The 26,135-nt window shown below is 46.1% G+C and overlaps 3 protein-coding genes across 13 annotated transcripts; 2 read left to right on the forward strand and 1 right to left on the reverse strand.

The window, feature by feature from the left end:
* Nucleotides 1-284: 284 nt before the first annotated feature.
* napab (N-ethylmaleimide-sensitive factor attachment protein, alpha b) lies at nt 285-5,046 on the reverse strand. The gene is made up of 11 exons (XM_040177208.2): nt 4,735-5,046; nt 3,515-3,594; nt 3,308-3,424; nt 3,040-3,086; nt 2,872-2,949; nt 2,656-2,711; nt 2,363-2,447; nt 2,172-2,276; nt 2,022-2,090; nt 1,564-1,614; nt 285-1,336 (listed from the first exon to the last, which is right to left on the reverse strand). Exons 1-11 carry the CDS (start codon nt 4,830-4,832, stop codon nt 1,235-1,237), a joined length of 888 nt encoding a protein of 295 aa, XP_040033142.1. The 5' UTR covers nt 4,833-5,046; the 3' UTR covers nt 285-1,234.
* Nucleotides 5,047-6,735: 1,689 nt separating this feature from the next.
* bicra (BRD4 interacting chromatin remodeling complex associated protein) lies at nt 6,736-19,279 on the forward strand. Of its 10 annotated transcripts, none has more exons than XM_040171365.2 (15): nt 6,770-6,862; nt 8,320-8,365; nt 8,477-8,522; nt 9,069-9,134; nt 9,372-11,438; nt 11,634-11,822; nt 13,275-13,886; nt 14,669-14,855; nt 14,954-15,051; nt 15,187-15,321; nt 15,418-15,467; nt 15,565-15,713; nt 15,817-15,911; nt 15,994-16,114; nt 16,210-19,279. In XM_040171365.2, the coding sequence occupies exons 2-15, from the start codon at nt 8,325-8,327 to the stop codon at nt 17,991-17,993; spliced, it is 5,640 nt and encodes a 1,879-aa protein (XP_040027299.2). In that variant the 5' UTR covers nt 6,770-6,862; nt 8,320-8,324; the 3' UTR covers nt 17,994-19,279. The 10 variants fall into 10 exon arrangements, with proteins under 10 accessions (XP_077940328.1, XP_040027299.2, XP_040027319.2 ...); XM_040171385.2 differs by having other exon boundaries at nt 16,009-16,114; XM_040171393.2 differs by having other exon boundaries at nt 16,012-16,114.
* Nucleotides 19,280-19,743: 464 nt separating this feature from the next.
* ehd2b (EH-domain containing 2b) lies at nt 19,744-26,135 on the forward strand. 2 transcript variants are annotated; one of them, XM_040171423.2, is made up of 7 exons: nt 19,744-20,177; nt 21,154-21,593; nt 21,695-21,871; nt 22,864-22,979; nt 24,026-24,438; nt 24,556-24,720; nt 24,848-26,135. In XM_040171423.2, the coding sequence occupies exons 2-7, from the start codon at nt 21,373-21,375 to the stop codon at nt 25,394-25,396; spliced, it is 1,641 nt and encodes a 546-aa protein (XP_040027357.2). In that variant the 5' UTR covers nt 19,744-20,177; nt 21,154-21,372; the 3' UTR covers nt 25,397-26,135. The 2 variants fall into 2 exon arrangements, with proteins under 2 accessions (XP_040027357.2, XP_040027366.2); XM_040171432.2 differs by having other exon boundaries at nt 19,760-20,177; nt 22,864-22,961.

A 26,135-nucleotide genomic window follows, 5' to 3' on the forward strand; every position in this document is an offset into this window, starting at 1 on the left:
ACACCGAGCTACAGATTCTGGTTGTTAAACTGGAGTTCAAAATAAAAATAATACAAGTTTAAAGTCCAAGTCTACTGTATATGCAAATACCTACTGATCCTGGAAGAAAAGCATGACGGAACAGTAATATTATTATTATTATTATTATTAAGCAGGAGCCTTCTGACAGGTGCACTTCTATACTGGAATTTTGGTGAAAAAGTACATGTAGGTGCAGGTCTGACCATTGGATCAGGTGACCGTATGAAAACAGAGGAATAGGCAGTTGGAGGCCGCGCTCAGAATGGGTTACATCAGAGACAGATTTATTCAGACGCATGACAGAAAACATGAAAGACGCACAAATTATTTAAGACCAATTGTCTCTTGGCAAAATCACCAGGAGGGTAAATGAGCACAGTGTTTGGATCAAAAAAGCTGACGTATTGCTTCTCGTGCAGACCTTTTCCCAGCCTGTTGACTTATGACAGGACAAAAGCAGATATGATACAATCACACAAAACAACATGAAAGCGCAGACTCCTATGCTGTGGGAAAAGCCTGTTCCTGTGTTCATCTTCCCCAAACCTGCCAAAAGGTTTTCAGCAAAGGAATGGATAATGCTTCTAAAAAGCATCATTTTGTTAGTTAATCCTCACATCCTGAGAACTAGGCAGAATAAGGCAAAGTGGGCATTTTCTGTGGAATCACCTCAGAAGCTCTTCCTCCGTCCTCCAGGCTGGAAGAGGAGCTCTGCTGCTGCTATGCAGTGCTGTTAGATTAGAGGTGTCCTGATATGACCTGTATGCTTCGAGCACGCAAAAGTACCAAAGACCAATGTTTGTGCTTTTTGGAATTTGGTAAATTAGAATAATTCTCCAACGCGTTCCGGAAAACATTTGATCTGTGTTATTGAATTGGCATCCTCAAACGTTTTTTGACAAGAAAAATGAAAGAAACCCTTTATTTCATAACCGTGCTGGTATTATTATTTTGTATTGGGCCAATACCTGGATCATAACAATAAGCAAATAACATAGTATTCATTCCTAGAGGAGAATCATTTTTAGAGCTGAGCGGATTAAAAGAGGAAAGAACAAATTCTGCAGATGGTGGGAAAGAAACAGCATCTGAGAGGGAATATAAGGGGTTAAGGGTTCAACAATTGAGATTGCTGCTAGAAGAGAAGTGAGAGGCTCCAGGCGAAACAGAAAATCGGTTGCAGAGGGCTTGAGGTCACGAGCGGGTTGGGGGGTCAGCGAAGGTCGCTCTCATCTTCCTGTATGGTTTTCTTGATACGGAGAAGCATGGTAGTGAGCCACTGGTCCAGCCGGGAAATAGTGTCGAATTCCTTCACCTGCAACGGAGCGGTAATTATTGACTAAATTCCCCACAAATTCCATACATTGAGTGTATGTACACAGTCAGTATTTAGACTGTAACACAATTTATTTTATTTTGCCGCTTGCCACTCCTCCACAGGCCTCTGTCTCTGTGTCCATTGACTCCCAAACACTGTCGCACACTGCTGTTGGTCAAGGATTTTCAAACAAACTTCCTGCTGAAAGGAGACCGTCCACTCACCGAGTCGGTGTAGGCCTCCACGTTCTGCTCTTCATAGGCATCGAGAAGTTTCTGGTTGGATAGAAAGACAAATGATGTACAACAGAAAGGCTGCCAATAGACACATACATCGTTGTAGTTTTCAATGTCCAAAGACCAAATCTTAAACTTTCAGGTTCACACTAGTTTTTCAAATGATCAAGACGTTTGACCTGGATTTGGCTTCATAAAACCCCAGCATGGCTTTCTTACTCCAGTTGGAATTGTCGTAGGTGGGATTAAACTGTACTTGTGCTTATGTAATATTGCGCTGATGGGGTGAAATTATTTTGGGGGAACATCTAATCACGAGGATCTTGTTTTCCATAGAGGCAAGTCATTAACTGTTTACTTTAACAGCTGTCTATATCTAGATGATCACTCAGCGCTTGGCTCTGTTTGTTTGTGGATTTTAACTCAAATATAACGCCAAAGAATACCTTCAACAGCTTGCATTCCCGCGAGTCTGAAAAGGCTGGAAACATCTCTTCATACTTCTGCACAGCAAGCTGGGGGACGGGAGGATGAATGTTAGGACAGTGGCTTGTGTTATGCTTGCCGTACACAAATTCCAGCGCTCGCGGCCCTACTTTTGCATTCAGCATGTCTACAGAGAAGTGACAGAGCGCCGCCTTGAAGAAGTGATCCTTGGCACTGTATTTCAGGAGTGTACTGTCCATCGCGTAGGTTCCAACCTGAAATGACAATTCATGTTGCTGTTGTTACCGCAAGCGACCGAATGACAGGTTGGTGTGAAGGCTGCTGACGAGCATTATCCGACCTGTTCATAGATCTCGATGGCTTTCGGGTACTGCTCCAGCTGAGCTGCGTAGGTCGCTACTTTCAGAAGGCACTTGTTTGCTGAACTGAAAAGAATATAAATACATTTGAAAAAAGAAGCAGGAAGCTTCTTAGTACACGTGTATTCACAGGGAAAGGGTCAAGGACCACCAAGTAACTAAAACTCACAATATTAAAAGAAAGATCTGAAGATATAGATTGTATTTGTATTTTTTTTTAAAAGACTAAAACATCACCTTAAAAGAGAAAATATTGCTAATCTAAAATAGTCACCTGGTAGATTCTTCCCCTTTGTAATAATCTGCAGCTTGTTCATAATGAGCAATGGCCTGGAATAGAAATTGGATGGCATTTTGAAACAAGGTAAACAGAGCTTTACAGGAAATGACACTTCAAAACATTATCAGCTGTAGAAATAGCAGCAAGAATCTGCCTTCAAATGAAATGAAAACGTGCAATAATGAACATGAAACATCTGAGAAATCTGACCTTTTCGATGTCCACCATCTCAGTCTCATATATTTCTGCAATAGTGATGTGATGTTTCGCTGCAATAGTGAAGCGCCCCTATTACAAAAGGAAAAGAATATGAGTGGGAATACAAAGGTTATGTGATCTTGAGAATTTAAAGAAAGAATCCCCCGTTAGTCCACTCACCATATCAGTGTAAATCTCAATGGCTCGATTTAGGCAGTTTATGGCCTCTGTTGAAAAATATAATGTAATTATTGTATTCAGACAAAAATATCCAACATCAACCCAGTTCATTTGACTGATTTCATGTGCCAGAGTAAAGGCTGACCACTGGTCTTGATGCCACTTTTTCAATTGTCCACATCCCCATGTTCTAACAGCACTGCGGGAAGGGCTGTAAATAATGCAGTAAATGCATGAATTCCTGCGGGGGGTGGCGAGTAATGATCACCTTGTGGATCCGCTTTTTTGAAGGCATTCCCTGCATCTATGAAGTTAGTCGCCGCGTCGTGCTTGCTCTGCATCTGTAGGTGCAGGTGAGCTGCTTGGGAGAATGCGTTTCCTGCGGCTGAAAGGAAAAAGTTATTTCTTAAGACGAATGTAAACTGACCAAGTAAAGGGACATTCATTGCATCGTTTTTCTCAGTATTATTCTTACCACACCAATTTTTGGCCATTTTGTACATGTTGGCCGCCCTCACATACATGTCACAGGCCTCTTCAGTCTTGGAGGAACCCCTGTGTGAAAGGGCACATGCTTAGTTAAAACTCATAGGCAGGCAAATTGCTGAGTCAAATTGACAAATATCATGTCTTATATTAGCCAATAACTAGATATTGATAGTGTCAAGACGACATTATTTGGAATGACAGAGAGGCTTTAACTGATCATTCTGCTAAAACTATCCAAAGAAGTTCAGAAAGTAATTATCAACTATTTGAACATTTTTTACATTGTCAAAATTCATAACTCGGCAGTGAAACATTGATAGACGGAGTGATGGAATATGATCTTATGCATTTGTTATTAAAATGCACCGTATACTATGTTGCATCCCATTCCAAATCATACCATCCAAGTGTTTTTAGGTTATCATGGTTTACTAGATTTTATTTCTTTATAAAGAGAGAGAACATACATGACTTAATCACATTATATATCGTCCAATTATATTCTGTTTATGTAACTGATTACTACACTTTATTGATCTCAACAATATTTTGTCTTTTTTTTTTATAACCGTGGGCAGAGATGTATGTTTCTAAGTTAAGAAACCTAATTTAGTAACAAACTGTTTTTGGACTGCTACATCCATTCTCACTAATGTCGGTGGGTGAAGGCTTAACACGTCACACAAACACACTCCCCGTTCCACTCTGCGATTGTAAACAAGCGTGGTGCTCACGTGATCTGCGTCAACAGCCCGCGTGACCACGCAGGAGTTCCCCGGTGGAGGGCGCTAAAGCAGCGACACCACGCTTTACACGTACGTGCAATGATGCTACACTGATCGTTTGGATAAAACTATAAACTCTGTAGTACTTGGTGTAATTGAGACATTGCAGCACTTGTGAGCCTCGTCCAATGCGGTGGTTAGACATTTCAGACCATTGTCTTTTCTTTCGCATTGATGGGAGCAAAGACAACGCTAACGTTACGTAGAGCTAAACTGTAGCATGGGTCACACTCGCATACCATTTACCAACAACAACAACCCAACGCGAGAGACATGCCAGTTGCTGAAGTGATTGCCCTTTGATTTCTGTCCTGCCTTCCTATTTAGTGTTCCCTTAAGTTCTCAGCTAACCACCTTCCGCTTAGTTGGCCTTTTAGCTTTGACAGAATGTAGCTAAACAGCAGCTAACGGACACACTCACCCAAACATCGCCCCGAAAAACGACTGCGACGATTTCATTTTCTTTTCAGCCTCGGCCACTAACGCCATAGCTTCCTTCTCTTTCCCGCTATTGTCCATCGTCCGTGTCCCCGCTCCGATGTTGAAGGAAGACCGAGAAAATGGGAAAGTCGAAAAACTTCAGCACTTCAATTCAGTGCTAACAGCAGCGGATTTCGTTTTCCCTGTTACGTCACCTGCCGCAAAGTAAGCGCTACCCCTGTCACGTGACATGGGGGCCGCTGAGCTCCGGTTCTCTTTGTGAGCGCCAGCTTCTGTCCTGCTGAACAACAACAGATACAGTCAAAGTCATGGATGGATGTTTTAGCTTTAATATATAGTCCTGCAAAAAAACACATTCAATGTGCCACTGCAGTCAAATGTGAACACAATCTTTGTGTGCAGTCCGGTCCTTGAATATAGGTATTAGGTTTAGGTATGCAATCATGTGTATCGATCAGATCATATTGTCGTTCTAGTTTATTTTTTTATGATTTAACACAACTTTTATTGTATAGTTTTAATGTCCTTTTTTTCCTGCTGATGTTTTTTGCTGCACTATCCAGTTAACTATCCAGTTAACACTATCCTGCTAATTTCCCCCCTGTGGGACTAATAAAGGATTATCTCATTTGAATTACGATGTTTTTACTTGTCTTTTACTCATATATTGGCTATTAACATATGTATAGAGAGTAGGGAAGTGGAGTTCTTTATTTCCTCTCAGGATGCGTATTCGCTCAGCTGAAAATGTATCTTTTACATTTTGGATAGTTGTTTGTGAGTCCAGCTCCTGTTATTAAATGTGTAAAATCTTACAACAGTTACACAAAACTATACTTGAACTAAGCAGAACTACAAAACTGCAAAGCACATACTTAATGTTTAACCGTCCTTATGGTCCTTACTAAAGGCAATGATTATATTTCACTGTGCTGTGAAAAAATGTTTTCTTTTTAAGAATTATCTGGTTATTTAAGGCCCTGGCACAACATCCGAGACATTTAAGACCAAACCGTTACTGAATCCACATTTCAATCCACTGTATTATTGTGTTATAGAATACTTATAACACAAAAGGTCAGTTGGCCAAATAATTCCTAAACTGTGTGTGTTATGTAAGACATAACCAGATGATTTGGTTATGCCCAGCTGTCCCAGCGTTTAGAAGTCCTTTCCTGCCTGAAAAAGAGTCTTTCCAAAAACATGATTCTCCCGCATGCTGAGCAGTAAACTATTCCCAAAATATGAAAGTATCACCGCTATATTTTATTCTTGGTGTATGTGGTATAAGAAGTATAAAATCATTTTAGTCCAACTGTGTGAAAAAGCTCCTTATATACTGATACTATCTGATCACCCTTTGTTGGTCCACATTCCAGTTCAGGCTTTGGCTCAGAATAATTTACTTGACAGTCAAAATGTAGTCGGTTTAGTTCTTGGATTGTTAAAAGTATAATCATTAGCTTGAAAGCCATTATGGGGAAAAATCCCCAAATTCCCAATGTTCCAAACGAATTTCATTAATGAGAAATATACATTAATTATGGGGCAGTTAATTTATTTATTCAAAGTGCACAAATCTTCTTTGATGATAAATGTCTTGATATTGTACTGTATTCAAATAATTGTTCATTACATCCACACACTTCTAAAAGGATTGGAGTGTGTTTTGAAATGTAGATTCTATCCGCAGTAAAATTCAAAGTACACATTGATGGGTCGGTTATGAGAATTCAGAAACATCCCATATTAAAACATAAAGGTTACATTTTAATGAGCTTACTTGTTGGGAGCATTAGCCTTACTTGCTGACATTCTTACAAACGCTACTTTTACGGGCTTAAAATAACGTTTTGAATGGAGGACATTTGCTGTTAGTTGAGTATTTTTCGATTTGGTCACTTTATTTAAGCATAATTTGTATTACTGAAGTACAACATCCTCAGAATACGTCTTCAAAAGTTTGCTTCGGCGCCACACGAGACGCAACAATTTTCCATCAGGCAGAACGGAAGTCTCCTGTTTCCTGCATCTAGTTGGGTCCTGCACAGCAGCCCGTGCGAGGCTGTCCCGGAGACCCCGCGCTGCCTGCACCTCTATCGTCTCGGGTGAGTTTGTTACAAATGTTGAGATTTCTCTATTTATCCGAATAACTGTTAGAACGCTGCGATTTTCACGCACTGCAGCGAAGCCGCAAACTGCACCGCTGCAGCACGCGAAACGCCACATCGCTGCACGAACCGGCAGACATTGCCATTTTCCACCAAATTCCCAAGCATACCCCCCTTCATCCAAGAGTATTCCAACATTTACTCATATTTTGCTTGCGATGAGAGATAGATAGCTCGCCACGCAATTGCGTTCACACTTCTAAGCAAACGCTACCGTCACGTTGCGGTTGAATCCAGGTGGTGCTGTGCGGTTACAAGTGTTACATTTGTGTCACTCTGGGGTTTGTTTTGAATGTCAAAGGCTCAAGCTAGCTGTGCGTCTGAATATTGTTGATGGCTGGTTTGGCTTAGCAGGCTAACTGGCTAGGCTAACAAAATTCAATTCGGATGCATCAAAATGCTGTAAAATAGCCGTGAAACCGGGTTTCAAAATTCAGCGTTTTATTAAATGAGAGTCTTACGCCGCTCGTGTCGCTGTTCAATACTGTGCAATGTAAAGATTTGGCAAAATATGCATGCACAAGCTCCCCGAAAAGCCCAGCTAGCATGTAGCAAGCCGCTTGCAGTCTCCATTCATATCCTGCGCACTGGCTGCTCAGACCAAGTAATGGCTACGATGCTCTGCCCTTTTTAAAGCTGCTACCGGGGACGCGGTGCCCTCCTAACCGGGGCCATGTGTTTATTGGGGAACATCGTTGTTTTGGTGTCCAAAAGTAATCGGGAACGATTCAAGAGCCCGCACTCTTAATCTTTCCAGGTTGTGTGAAAACCGCGCGTTTTCAGTTTGTTGTCTTTTGCCATCCGCTGTTTCTCGGTGCAGCGAACATCTGTATCTTTATCATCATGATGTTGCTGCTTGATCCGTCGCGTTCAGTGAATTCATGAACTGTTGCAACGATCGGGGTTTTGTGGTAACATGTAAACACATTTTCTTTAAGTGTTGTTCCTTGCTCTGAGTTGTCTGACAGCAATACTGACGTGATGTTTTGAGTCGTTACTCATTACGTTGACATTTTAGATTATTTAAAAGAACTACAGGTTTAGATATTTAAGTCCGTCAATATGAGTAAATGAGAAGCTTATTTGAAATGACATGTTGTCTTGTTGTAATTCTAGTACACTGCAACAGAAATCTGTAACAAAAATATTCTCCGGAACTTTGCGTAAAAAATCCAATAAATGTATTTAATGTTTTACTTCTTTGCATTTGAGGAATGTCAACACCATAAATCAGGACTCGTATCTCACTAAACAAACAAACCATTAAATATGGAGAAGTTGTTATTATAACAATACATGTAACTGAACATATTTTGAAAATATGATTGATTAGGTGTACAGGTACTTTTTATTTTATTGTCAATGGACCTAAAACCGTTTTCCTCTTTTATCAGTTGTCATGGATGATGAAGATGGCAGGTGCCTTCTAGATGTAATTTGGTAAGTCATCGCAAGACATGGTGCAAGATTAGTTTTATATTTAACAAATCGTTCAGTCTTCTCTTTTATCTTGTCTTGTATGGTTGTAAACACATTTTTCTCTTTTTGCAGTGACCCAGAAGCTCTCAATGATTTTCTTCATGGATCTGAGACCCATGTGAGTATGACCGGGAAAAAAAGTGAACAAAGACACATGCCAGGCTTGTGATTTATAATAATAGAATATGGGTTTGTAGTTGATGGGTTAAGGAGTCCTAGGTTTTCAGATTTTAGTTTGGACTGCATGACTTTTTTTACTTAAGTCAAATTTGGATTACACGTACGTGCACCCTAAAACCCGCCTCCCGCACTACCTTCACATTTTCCTTTTTTATATGGCTTCCTCTTGCTCAATGGTTGTCTTTGCTTTTTGATTGCACTATTTATGCTTTCACCCTGCCTTCCCTTTGTCTTAGGCTAATTCACAAAATAAGAAATGCTAACACCAACGCTTCCCAGCTGTGTTATTCCTATCATTTTGCCCCTCTGTCGCTTATCTTTTTGCTGGTTCTCAACAATCTGGGTTCTTTGGACTGTTTTTCTGTCCTTTCCTTGTCCTCCTCTGTCTGATGGTCTGTATGTTTCTCTGTCCTGGTGGCTTTTGCCTGCTGGTTTGGGTGCCTTTGGTTTCTGTCTGTCCTATCCTGGGTGGGTGTGTCTGTAGTTGGACACTGACGACCTATTGGATGGTTCGAGTGACCCCACAAGCTCGTTCTTCTCTACCACTGGGGTGAGTAAAATCCCCCAATCCTCCTCCTCCTGTTTTCTATCTATGTAGCATGCATCTCTAAATACCCTCCCTTTCCACTAACATACCTACACTCTAAAAGGTTTTTGTGGTTGCTACAACGTAACAAATCTTTTTTGCGGGGTTTTTGTGTCTGCATATCTGTGGTAACGTTTGTTACCATCACATAGATCCGTCATTTACATCCTCCGCCTGATTTAACTTCTTCATTTCTTTAAGGGCCATGTTCCAGAGGTCCAACCTGCAGTCCAGCTGTCGGTCAATGAGCCGGCAGGCCTACCCAGAGTCAGTGTTGACCTGGACTTCCTTGAAGATGATGACATCTTGGGAGGATCCCCGGGTGGTGAAGGTGGGAGCAATGGGATCGGGACAAATCACGAGCCATGTGACATCCTGCAGCAGAGCCTGGCTGAAGCCAACATCACAGAGCAAAGCTTGCAGGAGGCGGAGGCTGAGCTGGATCTGGGCTCCTTTGGAATTCCAGGCCTTACACAGGTGGTACAGACACTGCCTGACGCCAGCCTCTCTGGGGCTGCAGGTGCTGCACTTGGTATAGGTGTTGGGGGAGCAGCGGCAATTTTCCCAGGCTCGGCCCCGAGTGCCATCGCTACTCCTCCCAATGCCACAGCTGACATGCTGGGGTCGGTGCTTGCTCAGCAAGGCCTTCAACTCCAATCCCAGGTCATGAACAAGACCATCAGTGTTCAGCCATTCATGCAGCCGATGGGCCTGGGAAATGTGACACTTCAACCCATTTCTAGTCTACAAGCTCTTCCTAATGGGAGTCAGTCTGGACATTTGGGTATCGGACAGATTCAGGTTGTAGGTCAGCCTACAGTCATGACTATCAATCAGTCTGGGCAGCAAATCCTGACAAAAGCCATGGGTAGTTACCAGCTGCACCAGTCTGGGCCAGAAGTATCAGGTGCTGGTCCTCAGACGGGGCTCGGAGGCTCAGGAGGTGGACTTCTGATCCAAGGTAACAAAGGGTCTCCAGCTTTAAATGGACCATCTGTTTCTGTCAGCAGCACAAACAGCAACAGTGGCGGTACAATGACTTCTCCTGCTGGGCTTCTTGGCTTTGGCAGCACCACTCTAAGTTCAGGAATTGGACCGCAGGCGCAAACTCAAGGCCAAATCATGCAGAACGTGATCATCCAGCGAACACCAACACCCATTCAGCCTAAACCCTCTCAGGGGGGAGCCATCCAACCGAAACTCTTCAAACAGCAGCAGCAGCACCCACAGCCAGCACCCCAAACCTTGCAAAACGATGGCCACAAAGCTCTCGGGCTGCAACAAATTCCAGTTTCTACTGCTCAGAATGTAGCCTTCCTGACGGGAAAGCCAGGCTCAAACGTTGTTCTGAGTACTCAAGCCACTTCACAAGGCCAACAGTTTCAGCAAACCCTTTTCAAGCAACAAGCAGCACAACCGTCTGGCAAGCCCCTCAGTGTACACTTGTTAAACCAACAAGGCAGCATCGTCATTCCCTCCCAGACAGTCCTACAAGGCCAGAATCACCAGTTTCTCCTGCCACAGCTACAGGCAGGTGGGCAGATACTGACCCAACATCCCGGGGGGCACATCATAACTAGTCAGGGACCTGGTGGACAGCTCATCGCAAACCAGATACTAACTGCAAACCAGAACATCAATTTGAGTCAAGTGTTGACCTCACAGGGCCACCCTGGGGCCGCCCACATCCTTTCTGGACCCATTCAGCTCCAACCTGGCCAGATGGGCACGCCCACCCTTTTTCAGATGCCTGTCTCATTGGCTCAGAGTCAAAGCCAAACACAGACCCACACTGTCTCAGGCCATGCCCAAACCGTCATACAGGGCATGCCCATCCAGAACTCCCTGACCATGCTGAGTCAGGTGCAGGGACTAAGCCCCGCAGTGAGCTTGCAGCCAGCCATGCAACCTCAGCCAGGTGGTGTTCCCAGCAGCAGCGGCAGCGGCACAGGAGCAGCAACTATGGCTCAAGGCCATGCTGGAGAGTGCGTTACTGTGCTGGGTAGCTCCACCGACCAGGCGGCTCATCCCACACAGCAGCATGCAACCCAGTCGTCTATCCTCACCATGCAACCAGTTTCCTCTGTGTCCACTGTTACCACAGTGCCCTGTTCGTCTCCGTCCATGTCTGTGTCCACCTCTTCCTCTGTCACAGCAGTGGGGCTGGTCCCCCATCAGGCTCAGCACAGTCCAGGAAGGTTACTGTTCACCAACCAGGGCTCCAGTATGATCCTGAGCCAGGAGTCTCTGCAGATGTTCTTGCAACAGGTCGGTGTTCCGCTATTTGCGTGTTTACTTAAATTTTATCTACTGTACAGTTAACATTGTCTTAATGCATAACTTGCACGGAGTGTTGTCTTGCTCTGACCTCTGGTGTACTATTTTACAACCCACTCCCTCCAATCTCCAATCCCCTTCTTTCTTCCCTCCCTCGTCCTGAAATGGTAAATGTGCTCCCATCAGGAGCAGCACCAACAGTCAGAGAATGAGTCCACCCCCTCTGTGGGCGTACCAGCGTCTGTAATCGTCAACAGCAACAGCGTCAGTGCTCCGGCCCCTGCTGTCAATGACAGCCAATTAACTGACTCTTGGGCGGGTCAGAGCCACAGCCCTTCCCCTGGCCCCTCCCACATGACCACTGTGGTAAAGCAGGTAGAAATGCCCCTTTATGTTAAGCCCCACCCACTTGTTGCTGCTGCTGCCGCCACAGTGTTAGGGTATATCTTTCCTTTCCCCATCACTGCTCTGTTCTTCTCCTCTGCATTGGTCATTGCTTCCATGGCGCTCATTTGCAATTCCTACGCTCAATAATTACTCGCTTGCAGCCTCTGTTTTTCTGACATCGCTCACTTATATGTAAACGCATGATCCTTCTATTTGTCCATATGCATTGTGTTTCAGGCCATTTGGATATTTATAACTGTATGCACGGCTGTGGAATGTAGGAATGGCATTAAAGTGCCAGTGTCTTTTTAATAGATTTTTTAGAACTAATTTTCATCCATTTTGCTCTATGTACTTGGTAGCATAATACAAAAAACAATGGTCATGCTTTTAATATATTCAACCTTTTCACAGCTGACATTTTGACTTGTCGCAGGGACAAGACCCGTGTAGTTACTAAAATGAATTGTGGCTGTTTTCCATTTAAGTTCTCTTTGGTATTATTCATGCAACTCACTGGAAACATGCAGCGGATTGTGAAACCAAATTCCCTTTTAATAATTACACTTGTGTTTACCCCGCTATGAAAAGTGCCTACTGCAACTTGTTCACCTTTTCACTAACACAATGCTCAATCACAATCACTCAACTCCACCATTGATGCTGGTTCAGCTCCACTCAACCAGCATCTGCTGCATTACTCACCAATAACTCATCAATCAATCCACTTCTCGGTCAACCCTGCCCTTATTCTTGAGGAAAACCCTGCCACTACCCTGTGTAACCCCTAGTCTGACCAGTGCAATGACCCCCCCCAGACATAATCCATGCTCCCCTGACACCAGTCCCTGAAGTCTTCAGATCACCTTCTACTTCTCCACCACAGCCCCCAGATTTTGACATATTGCTTGTGTCAACTTTTTTCTTTTTAGCTTGCCGAATGATAATTTCTCCTTTTTATGTGTGAACGCTAGAACGCTCCTTATACTTCTACTGCAATTACTAGATGTGAAAGTCTCAACACTTGCTTTTGTATTGTTGTTTGTGTGATTTTTGTGTAGGGATTGGGCGATATTTTCCATAGCAATTAGCAGTGGAATCCCGAAAATATTTTCAATTTACTGCATGATCAAACATCAGCAAAGTAATGTATGCGGTGTTTGTTTTATGTGTGTGGCAAGTTTTGTCTAATGCGATGCATAACAGTGCAACACTATCATTGTATTAAACATTTAGCACATAATCATGCATATCGTAACTAGGTTTGTCACATCGCCCAGCCCTATTTCTTTTATGGAATCTGAACTAGAATCACATGATCTATACTATGTGCATGCAGTGTGTGATTTTTGTGCTTGATTTTTGCCCCTCTGTTAAACTATTGTTTTCTGTTCTCTGATCAAATGAGTATATTGGTAATTTGTGATACCACTTCTTCAGGTACCCTCCAGTGGACATCCGACGTCCCTGAAGATCCAGAGCATGTCCCCATCGCCGATAATGTCGTCTCACGCCACAGCGCCCCCCCTGGCAGACAGCCCGCAGCCTTGCCGGTCTCCTCTCACTCTGGGCCAGCAGATGCAGTCACCACACCATCAACAGCAGTCGCGTCCTCCCTCCCAGCCTCAGCCGCAGTCTCAGACTCCCTCCCGCTCGTGCACGCCCTCGTCTCACCCGCAGCTCTTTATTGTACACAACCAAATGGCCGAGTCCCCCCAACCCGGCCAACAAGGCCAGCCGCAGCAGGCACACATTCAAGTTCAGCTTCAGCCTCGACCGGCCTCGCAGCCGGCCCCTTATCAACAAGAAATGCCTCCCTTGTCACAGTCACCCAAGCCTCCCCCCACGCCACCTGCACCGCACCAGTTCACTGCTGCTCCTGTCAGCACCTCTGCCACTGCTAGTGGGCTAGTTAAAGCCCAGGTTCCCATCCAGGGCCTGACAGCAGAGCAGCAACACCACCTGCAATTAATAGGAGCACAGATTCAGACCCTGTCGACCATCACCCAGCCCTCCCCTCAGCAGAAACAGCTGCTGGAGAAGCTCCACCAGGTACAGTCGCAGTCCCAGTTCTTTCCAAATGTCTTGAAAATAAAGAGGTTGTTATGGCATTTGCATGCAATGCAAGGGATTGAGTATTTTTTACTTCATATGCCACTTTTTCTCCCACCTGCTGCAAAAATGTGATCCGTACCAGTGGTGTAGTCTATATTTTGTGTGTGTGGGTATACTGTGATTTTTTTTTTTTTTTTTAAATGTTCCCCTCCCAGCGTCTTACTCTCCTCTCCCAGAGCGAGCGAGCGAGTGAGGGGGGGGCGGCTGACGGGGCGGGGGAGGGACCGTCTGTTAGGAGAATGCGTCCGTTAGTAAGCAAGGATCGCGCGGTAGACCGCGCATCCGTGGCATGACTGCCTTCAGACGGGGTGTTTCATTTATGAATGACCGATAGAACGTTCTGTCATAACGATGTTGACACGTATCATCGCGGTTTTGTTGGTGGGTATACGGGAATCCTTGACTTTTCCTAGTGGGTATACGGCGTATACCTGCCTATCACGTCGACTATACTACTGATCTGTACTACATGCAATGACCTGTAATTTTCAATGTATCCAACCATTCAAATGAGTCCCAATATATTGAAAAGGGGGCAATAACATCCCATGAGTTAGTAGTTGGCAGTAGGTAAGTATACCTGGTATATCTTTGTGCTCTTTTAGGAAAATCAACTTTAATGCAGAATTTCCAGCTTACCAGTAGTCAGAGTAGGCGTTGGGAAACCCTGAGTACAAAACCTCTATAAATAGGTAAAAACGGGCCTGATGTGTTTTCAGGTTCAGCAGAACATCTTGCTGCAGGCCAAGCAGTCCACTCAACCTCAAGTCACCAGTCAGTTTGGCTCCCAGCAAGATGTGCCTGTTGATAAAGTGGTGATTACATCATCAGCCAACCCCGGGACACCTGCTCCGCTTCTCTCGGTGCTGCAGCCGACACCGTTGCTCATCAAAGCTCCTGCTACAGGTCAGACACAATTAGCTATAAACGATGCAACGCGGCGGGGCCCTGAACACACCTCTAAGTATTCCCCTTTCTAATGATGTATTTCCTCTTGTGTTTAGCATCAAGTGACTTACAGGTATTCTCAGGAGCCCAAGGGCCAGCTGGAGCAATGGTGAATCAGACTGTCACTCCTGCCAGCCTTTCCCAGCCTGTACAGGTACAAAGCACATCTTAAAGCCAGTTCATCTTCAGGACCTGCCAGGTGGTCATTGGCTGTCATGTGCTAACAGTACAACGTGTACTTTTGTTTATTTTACCAGTTGCCAATCTTCCTTTTTGATTTTCCTCACAGGTTCAGCCAAAGCCAGGAGTGATCGGCTCAGCGGGAGGGATGACTCAAGGGAAAGGTGGCATGCAGATCCAGGTGATGGGAGCTAGTCTGGCTCAAATGCCTGCTCCACAGCCCCCAGCTTCAGTGCAAACTCAGGTAAAGGAGGGCCACTGAATGCCACTGAAGTCCTGAAAACCTCCTATTTAATCCTGAAGGTGTAACTTCTGTTTTTATTGTTTGTTCACATCGCAGACAACAACGATGAAGATGCCTTTCAGTGCTGAGCCCAGCAAAGAGGCCAAGTATGTAACGCTCTCCTTTTACTGGCTGATTTAAACTGTCCAACAATTGCATTTTTGTAAATAATGTTTCTGTACACACACGCACACTTCACTGCAGGATGCTAGAACAGCTGAGGAAACAGCAGGGTTCAGTGCTTCACCCAAACTACAGTGCTCCTTTCCAATCTGTTGAGGACACATTGCACAGACTGCTGCCTTACCATCTCTACCAGGGAACTGCAAACTCTTCTCAAGACTATCAAAGAGGTGACTCACTCCGTAGCCTCTAGTGCAGCCAATTAGATTTTAGTACCATTTTTTCCCCACCCTATTCTTCGTTCTTCATGAACATCTTATCTCTCCTGCACAGTGGATGATGAGTTTGAGAATGTCTCCTGCCAACTGCTGAAAAGGACCCAGGCGATGCTGGATAAGTATCGCCACCTGCTCTTTGCAGAGTCAAAAGTGAGTTTATAAACCCAACATCTCACCAGGCGCCTTCTCTTGCCTTCTTTGCCCTGAATTGATATTGAACCGATTTCTTCCGGTGTTTAAACCCGAGCAGAGACTGGGCCCCTCGGCAGAGATGGTGATGATCGACCGGATGTTCATTCAGGAGGAAAAGCTTGCATTGAGTCAGGACAGGATTTTGGCCAAGGAGAGACCAGGTACCCCACCGCTGTTTGTGGCCATCAACGGTTTTGTGGTCGACCCCTAAATCAAGGAGTATGCTAATAATATTATTCTGTTTATTTAATTGCAGAGGAGTTTGTGGCAAACGCACGCATGTTGGAGAGTGTAGCTTCATCCCAACATAAATCCTCTTTTGCCGAGGCGCCGTCACTGAGTGGAGGCGTAGCTGCCGCTGCCCCGCCTCCGCCACCCGCAGCTCCGCCACCCGCAGCTCCTGCCCCTCCCCCTCTTCCAAAAGTTGCCCCAAATCCTTCTCCTGCATCTGCCCCATCTCCAGTCCCCGCTCCAGCTCCACCACCTCCTTCCACCAACCCTTTCCCGTCTACCAAACTAGTAATAAAGCAGGGTGGGGGCGGAGCCTCTGTGTCCTGGTCCAGCAGCTGTCCTCCAGCTGCAGCAAGCAGGCTGGCCGAACCCACCAGCCAGAGCTCCTCCTTCAGCCGCGCCCCGGCAGCAGCAGCATCATCATCCTCTTTCTCCTCTTCGTCCTTCAACTCTCCAGCGGCGGCTGCCGATGACGACGCTCTCCCGCAAAGAACCAGCCGGCCGCCTATGAAGACCTACGAGGCTCGCAGGAGAATCGGCTTGAAGCTCAAGATCAAGCAGGATCAAACTGGGTTCAGTAAGGTGGTCCACAACACTGCCTTAGACCCGGTGCACACACCGCAACCTCAGCAGAGCAGCCAGTCCACCTCCCAGCCTCGGACTCAGTTCGAAGCTTCTGCGCCGCACCCAAAGCCCGAACCTTTATCAAGCCCTCCTTCCGTCATCAGAACTCAGCCCCCTGTCTGCTCCGCCATCTCGGCGGTCACCACAACAACCACTCGGTGCAACCAACCGCCGAGAGGTAATGCCCCCCCCAATTCGGCGCCGTCTTCCTCTACCTCTTCCTCTCACACGTGGTCATTGTCCACATCCTCCTCATCCTCCACTCAAATGAATGGGACATTAGATCACGACAACGTGGGTCGGGTCAAACACAATTCTGCCTCCACTGCCACTCCCTCACAGACAACATGTCGGCTCCCCCTTCGAAAAACATACCGGGAAAACATAAGTCCCCGGGTGAGACCCGGCGTCCCGGGAGGGGGAGGAGACGAAAGTTTGTCCTACCCCAGACCCACACTGTCCCCCACCAAGCACGACGCCTCCCCCTCGCCCCCCTCAGAGCGGACAGTTATAGCCAGTATGAAGGTGGAGAAAAGAGGCAGGGAGGCCTCACACACTCACACAGAGTTGGGCCACGATACGGGCCGGTTAGGGGGTGCAATGGAGGGGCTGGAGGAAATGGACGAGGTGTTTAACCGTGGTATCAAAACGTCACAGCACCATCATCTCCCACAGCTCCTGGACAGGGAAGGGGCAAAGGAGAGGGGAGAAGAGCACACAGACCCGGAAACGGATGTAAGTAAATACAAGCGGGCGAGTGGGAAAAATAGACACAGGGCATCTGGGGCATTCCGAATGGACCAGCATGCCCCTGGTCCTCCCTCGCCGGAGTCCTCCTTCACGCGAGACTCTTTGCTTCCTGCGAAACGCTGCAAGTCGGACTCCCCCGACATGGATAACGCTAGCTTCTCCAGCGGCAGCCCGCCGGACGACTCTCTGAACGAGCACCTGCAGTGTGCCATCGACAGCATCCTTAACCTGCAGCAGGAGCCCTCCGCCCGCATCAAGGGGGGCAACAGCAGGTCACACCAAAGCCAGCGCGCGGGGGGCTCGGCAGCCTCATCCCACAGACCTTCAGCACCACCCTCCTCCTCCGCTTCGTCGTCCTCGTCCTTGGCCCAGCACCCTCCGGTCGGTGGCCGGGGCCACAATGGCAGCCTGGTACCCCAGACTCAAAGCAGATAACAGCCCCTGGGCCACGGGCCACACTGACATGGGGGAACTAAAAGACACATATAGGGGCAGGGGAAGGTTTTTTGTCGTGCAAACAGTATCATTGTACTGCGCTGCCAAGCTGTGTTGGCTTTGTTTGTCCATTTGAATTGTCCAGAAATTGTTTTGTCATTTACAGCTTGAAGTAGACCTGTGGTGGAATAAGTAAGAGTGTGGTCAAAGGTAAAACTGTCTTTGTTAATTGCAGACTGTAAGATTTAAGTCTGGCGTTTTGTATGTGTTCCGTCAGCCAAGCTCAAGTAGCGAGAGGAAATTGTCACGGGATTTCTTTCTTCCTTTTTTACTTTTGATCTTTTTTCTTATTTGGTATTCATACATTCCTTCCCTGTGGCCGGAGCTCTTAACTGCATTGGTTATTTTCCTGTTTTACACTCAATGTCCCAACAAGCATCAGGAAGCTCACTTACACAGTTAAGTTACACTATTTTGTTGTTTTCATACATAAGAGACGTTTATACCAGTTTATACTGCAAAACATGAAAATACTTAGTGACTTTCCTTACCAATCAAATTTAGTTCCCTTGTCACAAAGATAATGCTGCCACCCAAACGGCTCATGCTAAATGAATACAGACCACCTTTTTGTCTGGAATCGATGTCTCTCTTTACAATGCCTTCAAGGCAACTACTCTCTCCGGCTAAAATGAATCATGAGTCTGCTTTTTGCATGGCATGCATTTTAAAGTGTTGACCTGTTGAGGAAATCCTTTTGAAGAATTGTGAGGTTGTTTTCCTATTTGACTCCTCTTGGGTACTGTGGTACTGTACTGTCAAGATGTAAATGAAATTTGGTTATTTTTTTTGCATCTAATTTGACATGATTTTATTTTTAGACCACACCGGGGGACACACACACACACACACACACACCTGCTCTCCTGTCCTGTGATGCCAGGTTAGGAATTTATGCATTTTAGCCGACAGGGGGCAGGCCAGTTTTAACACTTTGTGTTCTCAGTCAGTTTGTTTCATCCTTCTGCTCCCGTATCCCTGCCTCCCATCGTTACTTGTGTCTTTTTTCTTTGAAGGCTGGTGGACAATTCAAACTCAAACACAGCACAAGCATTGAAATGGGGGGAAAAAAGGAACAATAATAATGTACAAAAAGACAGTAAGAGAATTTGAAGTATAGTATTACAGATTAATTTTGTATTGTATTTATTGTGTATAATGACACTTTTTAAAAAGAAATGTACATTTAGTAAAACTGTAAATTAAACCTTGCTTCTTTTATGAAACATTGCACGGCCCATTAGTCATTTGTCCGGCTTCAGGCTGCATTCTTCTGGATGGCTGCTGATGACTGAGGAATACAGCGTGATGGTGGCGGTAATGGCGGTGGGGTGTTGGTTTTTTTATTTTTTATTTCCTCACTCTCTTTTCCTCGGCAGCCAGCAGGCGGTGTATTGAAATGGAAAAGTAGCGCTGGTTTGTGTGCTTCATCGCCTGCAGGGTTCAGAGGTTTGGGAGGAGCAAGAGAGTTTAGATTGATGAGGGGAAAAAACTGTCACGTCTCATGACATTTCACAGTGGGTTAAAGTAAAAAAAGAAAAGGCAAACCATTGAAAAACACAGGAGTTAGAGGTGTAGCACCAGGATGTCTTTATCATTCAAAATATGCAAGACTAACATTTTGTCACGTTTAAAAAAAAAAAAAAAGACTCCACCCAAACTACATACCCCCCCCCAACCATCAGCCCCTGACCGCCGCTCTGCTCATCCTTGCCCTGAGCACAGTGTTGGTGCTGCCCACAGTGTTGCCAGGCATCCCCAAAGAGGAGGTGCATTCAAACTTGAGAGAAGCCAGCAAGGGGAGAGGAACATTTGCCCGCGTGTGGTTTGCCCTTGTGTCACACTGTTTGCCTTGTGCTCCTTCAGCAAGCCGGGGGAAGGAACCTCGCCAGATGCGAAGCTCATCTGAAATGCATTAAACCTCTGAGAAGAACGATCCTCTGTAATCCAGCTGCGTTGACGCTCCGCGGAGGGCTCCTATTCGCTGTCCGAAGAACACCCATACATGTAGCAGCAGCTCCTCCAAGAGACCGTCTCGAGTCCAAATATTTTCCAGAGGGCAAGACTGCAGAGAGAGAGAGAATCAAGGCGCTTGAAGCAGTCTGAATTCTCCATAATAACCTGGTAAATACTCCTTTTCATACTTTCAACACGGCTATAGTGATCATGTGTTTGAACCTTTTATTCAAGTATGACCAGATTATGAAACACGTGGAAAGTGAGACTGGCTGGTTTCTGACTCCAATTTTCTGTAGTGTGTTTGTTCTTTGCTTCATGTGGATATCAAAGTGTGACTCCTTATTATACTCTGTGCTCCTGCATGTCACTTCTTGTTGTAAGTCCCAAATTTGCGTGGTGCGCGAAACCACACGTTATTTTCCACCATCCTTACACTTTAGAAATTGATCCCAGAGCCTAAACCAAACCTTTGATTCTCACGGAAACCCTGTTAAGAAGCTTCCTTTTTACGGCTGGCCGGCCCAGTACTTTTTGTGTGTAATGGCGGGGAAACCCCATTTAATGTCTCTCGTGTAGATCTCCAGGCCTCGCCATTTTAACCAAAAGTCTTTGCACGCTGGTCTTGTGACGTATCTTTCAAATTGGATTTACAAGAAAGAATCTCTCAAATAGAAGAGATCACATCAGCTGACTGTCTCACCCCTGTGCCCGCTTCTATTAACGACTTGTGCCTTTAATTCCTAATTCAGTGTTTTTGTTTGTGTAGACTACGGTATTTTTTATTTTTATTCAATCGGACAATTAAGTCATTCACGTGGTTCATGTTCCAGCAGGAGGAACCTCCTAAATGGAATGTCTTACTCATCTCACTGCATTAAAATAAACTGTGCAAATCCTTACGCAAGATTGGGTTTGCAGGTTTTCCAGTGTGTTCACCAACTCTTTCCAGTCCTTCACTCACAGTGCTTGGCACAGTCCTTGGTGGCTTACTCTTACTCCAGAGTCCACATCCCTACTTGAGGTTGTGGTTGTGGCGAGCTTGGATCGCCAGCTCTGAGAAACACAAAGACACTTTACAGCCGCCTGGATCATCTCTTCCGTTGTTTTTGGATTCACTCTACTTGTTCTGTCCACATTACAGGGGCTCAAAGGGGAAGAGCCGAGCTTCAAACGAGACATCAGTCCTGTGGTCCCTCTCCGCGTCAGCACAGGAGGTTTCGAGGACGCGTGAGCACCGTCCACATAAATACAGGAAACACCTGAAGGTTTTCCAGGGAAATACAGCTCCAAACAACAGACACATTGTGACATTGATTTTTTTCTTGTAAGAAGCTCCCTCTCGACCCGTTAGTCAATCAAAATGTCCCGCTGGGGGAGAAAGAATGTGAAAAAGACGCCAGAGGTGATCCGCACTGTGACCGAGGGGCTCAAGTCCTTGTACCGTAAGAAGCTGCTGCCTCTGGAGGAGTATTACGGGTTCCATGACTTCCACTCTCTCAGCCTGGAGGATGCAGACTTTGACAACAAGCCGATGGTGCTGGTGGTGGGACAGTACTCCACTGGAAAGACAACGTTTATCAAGTGAGACTTCATGGCTCTGCATCAAACATATATTCCCTGATCAAAATGTACGATTGCCAAAGTTTGTCTATAATCACATGCTTAATGTGTGTGTGTAACAGGTATCTCCTGGAGCAAGATATTCCTGGGAGCAGGGTGGGACCCGAACCCACCACCGACTGCTTCACCGCCATCATGCATGGCGAGGTGGAGGGAGTCATCCCCGGGAACGCCCTCATCGTAGACCCCAACAAGCCTTTCCGCAAACTCAACCCCTTCGGAAACACGTTTCTCAACAGGTGAGAGCGCGGACATCGTTCAGCGTGTTGTGCAGTGATTCCTGACTGAGGGAGCCGGGCAGTTATCGGCACGAAATGTGAACGAACTATGTAAGAGAACGCCAGAAGGGGAAACAGGGCAGGGCAGATAACAGAACGTTGTTTAGCTCTTTGGAATTTCAAGCCCTTGCGCCAAATTTCAAAGCGGGGAGCCACTTGCATTATTTGTGGAAAAATGGAGAAAGGGAGCAATATCACCCGAGAGAGGGATGAAAGCTGACGCGCTCGGACGGGAACGGCAATGTGAGTTCAAAGCCGAGGTCGGAGGGCGGCGCGGCCCCTCTGTGCAAAGGCAAATAGATGAAGTCAAAGGCTTTGTGAGGCCCAGTAGAACCTGCAGGAGAGAAGCTCAACACCGAGGTCATTCGCTCTACTCTGTTTAGTGTCTCGGCTGCCAGATTTCTGTGTATGTTCTTCCACTGATGTAAACGGTTCACAGTCAAGTGCCGTTGGCTGTTAGAAATGTGGACATGCAGACTGGAAGTGAACACACAGTCCTGCTATCGACGGGGTTTATCACGTCCCTCTCTCCCACTGCAGTGTGTTTGTGAACGTATTTGCGTTTCCCCCCCCCCCATTTGCAGGGACTTCCTGTTCAGGGACCGGTGAGCTCGTTAAGCTCAGGAGCCGCAGGAAGCGGTGTTGTTGTTCTAAGCCTCACATCGTTAGCGGCCCTTATTGTTTGATTCTGGCACAAGTGGTCATTTTCCTTCAGGAAGCCCGCAGCAATGAGAGGCCTGCTTGAACACAATGGCCCACAGACGGAGGGGGGCTGTGGGGGGACGGGGCAGCTTCCAATCTGCAACTGGGATCACATTGGCCTCTTTTGATAAGCGCTAACCATTTGTCCCATGATTAAGATTCTCTTCTGCTCTGACTCCAAACAAAAAGTGACCTGCATGAACTCTTGTCACCGTTTATGTGACTTGCCTCCCGTGTGATGGAAATAACAGGTTCCAGTGCGCCCAGATTCCCAACCAGGTCCTGGAGAGCATCAGCATTATTGACACACCGGGGATCCTGTCCGGTGCTAAGCAGAGAGTGAGCCGAGGTGAGCGAGAGTACAAAGGTGAGGAGGGGGAACAGGGGGGCCTGCAGAGACGCACATCCGTGACCATCGGCTTACAGACTCATGACTTTGGCACGCCTGGCTAACCCATGGGACCGGTTCACTCGGTCAGCGTAACACTTGGCAGCGGGGCAGGGACACATCTCAGCCGGACCCCGAGCAGCCAAGAAATCCTAATCAGGAGCAGAGACGGTACAGACGAAGATTCTGTCAGGACATCTGGAGGAATGTACCATTTCAAAATAACTATCGTCGTCGTCATCATCATCCCACTGTAGTTTATTTCAAAACGTTTTCCATCCACGCTTTAAGTAACCCATTATAACTCACGTCCCCCTGCATGAGCAACTAATACTTTAGAAGGCTCAGTGCATCGAAATGGTAAAAAAAACATACTACCTAAATGATCAATTTGTTTTGTTTTTTTAATCTGGTGAGGTTTTGAAATATCTCAGTTTTCTGCCTCCAACCAAAATACAACAGAACTGAATGGAATGTTGTTTGTTGTACTCACAGCATTGCAAAAAAAAACAAATTCCTATTTTTTCTGGATAATAATAATAATAAAAGACTATGTTCCAGGACAAGAATGAGAAGCACACAGCTCATTCAGAGTAACTGGAACGTTGTTTTTGAAAGAAATGAAGCTATTCCACAGTGTAGAAATACGCTTTTACAAGCAAAAGCACTGCGTTCAAAATTGTTGAACATGAACATTGTTTATGCAATTTTTTTGTTTGTCTGAATGTAATTATAAAACAAATGGAGGAAAAAGTACAATATTTCATTCAGAATTGCAGTGTAGTAGTATACTGTAAAATAAAATCTCATTTTAAAAACTCAAGCGTGGTACAAGTACATAAATTGTACTTGAGTTCAGTAGTAAATGGAGTTATGTCCTGTCACTGGACGTGACGGGTTTGTGTCTGTGTAGACATTCTCTCCTCTCCTGACCCCCCCCCCCCCCCCCCTTTCTTTCTGTCACGAGCATACTGTCTGTAGCTTTCTGAATATCTTGCTCTCTCAACCTCGTTCCACCCTGACAGGCTACGACTTCCCAGCTGTGCTGCGCTGGTTCGCCGAGCGCGTGGACCGCATCATCCTGCTGTTTGACGCCCATAAACTGGAGATCTCCGACGAGTTCTCCGAGGCCATCGGTGCCCTGAAGGGCAACGAGGACAAGCTGCGCGTGGTGCTCAACAAGGCCGACATGGTGGGCACCCAGCAGCTGATGAGAGTGTACGGTGCACTCATGTGGTCCCTGGGGAAGGTGTTTGGCACCCCGGAGGTGCTGCGCGTCTACATCGGCTCCTTCTGGTCCGAGCCGCTGATGGTTACGGACAACCGGAAGCTGTTTGAGCTGGAGGAGGAGGACCTGTTCGCCGACATCCAAAACCTCCCTCGCAACGCAGCTTTGCGCAAGCTCAATGATCTGGTCAAGAGGGCGCGTCTCGTCAGGGTGGGTTGTTGTCGGTGTGCATGACGAAAATGCATCATAAAAGGTTAACATCTGCACTTTAATCATGTCAGTTGGGTTGACTGCTTGGTGTGGGTGCTGTGCGTTTCTCCATCCCAGGTCCACGCCCACATCATCAGCTATCTGAAGGCGGAGATGCCTTCTGTCTTCAGAAAGGACAATAAAAAGAAGAATCTGATCTACCAGCTGCCAGTCATTTTCTCTAAGATCCAGCTGCAGCACAACATTTCTGCTGGCGACTTCCCCGATTGTACTAAAATGCAGGTGAGTCTGTTGTTTTTTTGTCATCACTAGCGGGAACATCTGGGAGGCAATTATGCAGAGACTGTTTCACCAACAACAGGTCAGTTACTGTATGTTTAAATGAAACTTTCCCATTCCCTTTTTGAAGGAGCAACTGATGGTCCATGATTTCAACAAGTTCAAAACCTTGAAGCCCAACCTGATGACGGCCTTGGATGAGCTGCTGTCGGCTGACATCTCCAAACTGATGCCCCTCCTGCGGCAGGAGGAGCTGGAGGCAGGCGATCAACCAGGTGTGCAGGGCGGAGCCTTCATCGGGACCCGCGCCGGACCGTTCGGAGAGGGCGACCCCTTTTTGCAGGAGAACGGAGAGGGATGCGAGGAGGAGGAGGATTGGGTGGTGACCAAAGACAAGCCCAAATATGACGAGATCTTCTACAACCTCGCTCCCAATGAGGGAAAGCTGAGCGGCAACAAGGCGAAGGACTGGATGGAGAGCTCCCGCCTGCCCAACTCGGTGCTGGGCCGCATCTGGAAGCTGTCGGACGTGGACCACGACGGCATGCTGGATGACGAAGAATTTGCTCTGGCCAGCCACCTGATTGAGGTCAAGCTAGAGGGCCATGGTCTGCCTCCTGAGCTTCCCACGCGTCTGATCCCGCCCTCCAAACGCAGGCAGAAGGGCTCTGACGCGTAGACATGTGACTGAGACTCTTCTCCGTTGCCTTTTCCCTCCCTTCCCTCCCTCTCTCCCCCCTCCCCCCCCCCCCCCCCCCCCTCGGGCCAAAGTCAAAATATTTGTAACTTCTCCTCTGAGACTTTTTTTTCTTGCACGGTGGAACATACTGTATTAATGCTTAGCCAATCCTTTGAGGCTGACTGCAAAAGATTGAGTATTTAGAAGTCACTGGTCTGGTTGCTTCTTCCATTTGGCTCCTCAAAGATAGCTTTTAAAAAAATATCTAATTGTGTTTGCATCGCATAAATTAACGGCTGTCACCCTGTAAGTGATTAGTGTTCAACGTATATCTGAAAGAATACAGCAAACTTGTCTGTATTAAGTACTTAAAAATAAAACATTCCTTCAGTGACGAGATTAGAGTGGCACAGTATTAAAGGTTTGAGGTCTGATCATTCCAGAGACAATGGCCACACCGGAAAATTATTTTTTTAAATAGTATTTTCAACTCAAACCTGAATGCATTTCACTATCGAGGCTTTACACGTCACAATTTTGTGCATAAACTTTATACATTATTTCTGTAAGGGTTGCTGCTTTGTATGTGCTGGAGACATCAGTTGTATAAAAGAACATGACATGATGAGATTAACTTTTGACTGACCTTTGATTGATATATTACTGACTACTGTACCCAGCTCCACCAAATGTTCTTATGTCAACTATTATTGTAACCAAATAAAATTCCCTGACTGTG

This window comes from Gasterosteus aculeatus, chromosome 1 (assembly GCF_964276395.1).
Source record: "Gasterosteus aculeatus chromosome 1, fGasAcu3.hap1.1, whole genome shotgun sequence".
In the NCBI taxonomy this organism is placed as follows: domain Eukaryota; kingdom Metazoa; phylum Chordata; class Actinopteri; order Perciformes; family Gasterosteidae; genus Gasterosteus; species Gasterosteus aculeatus.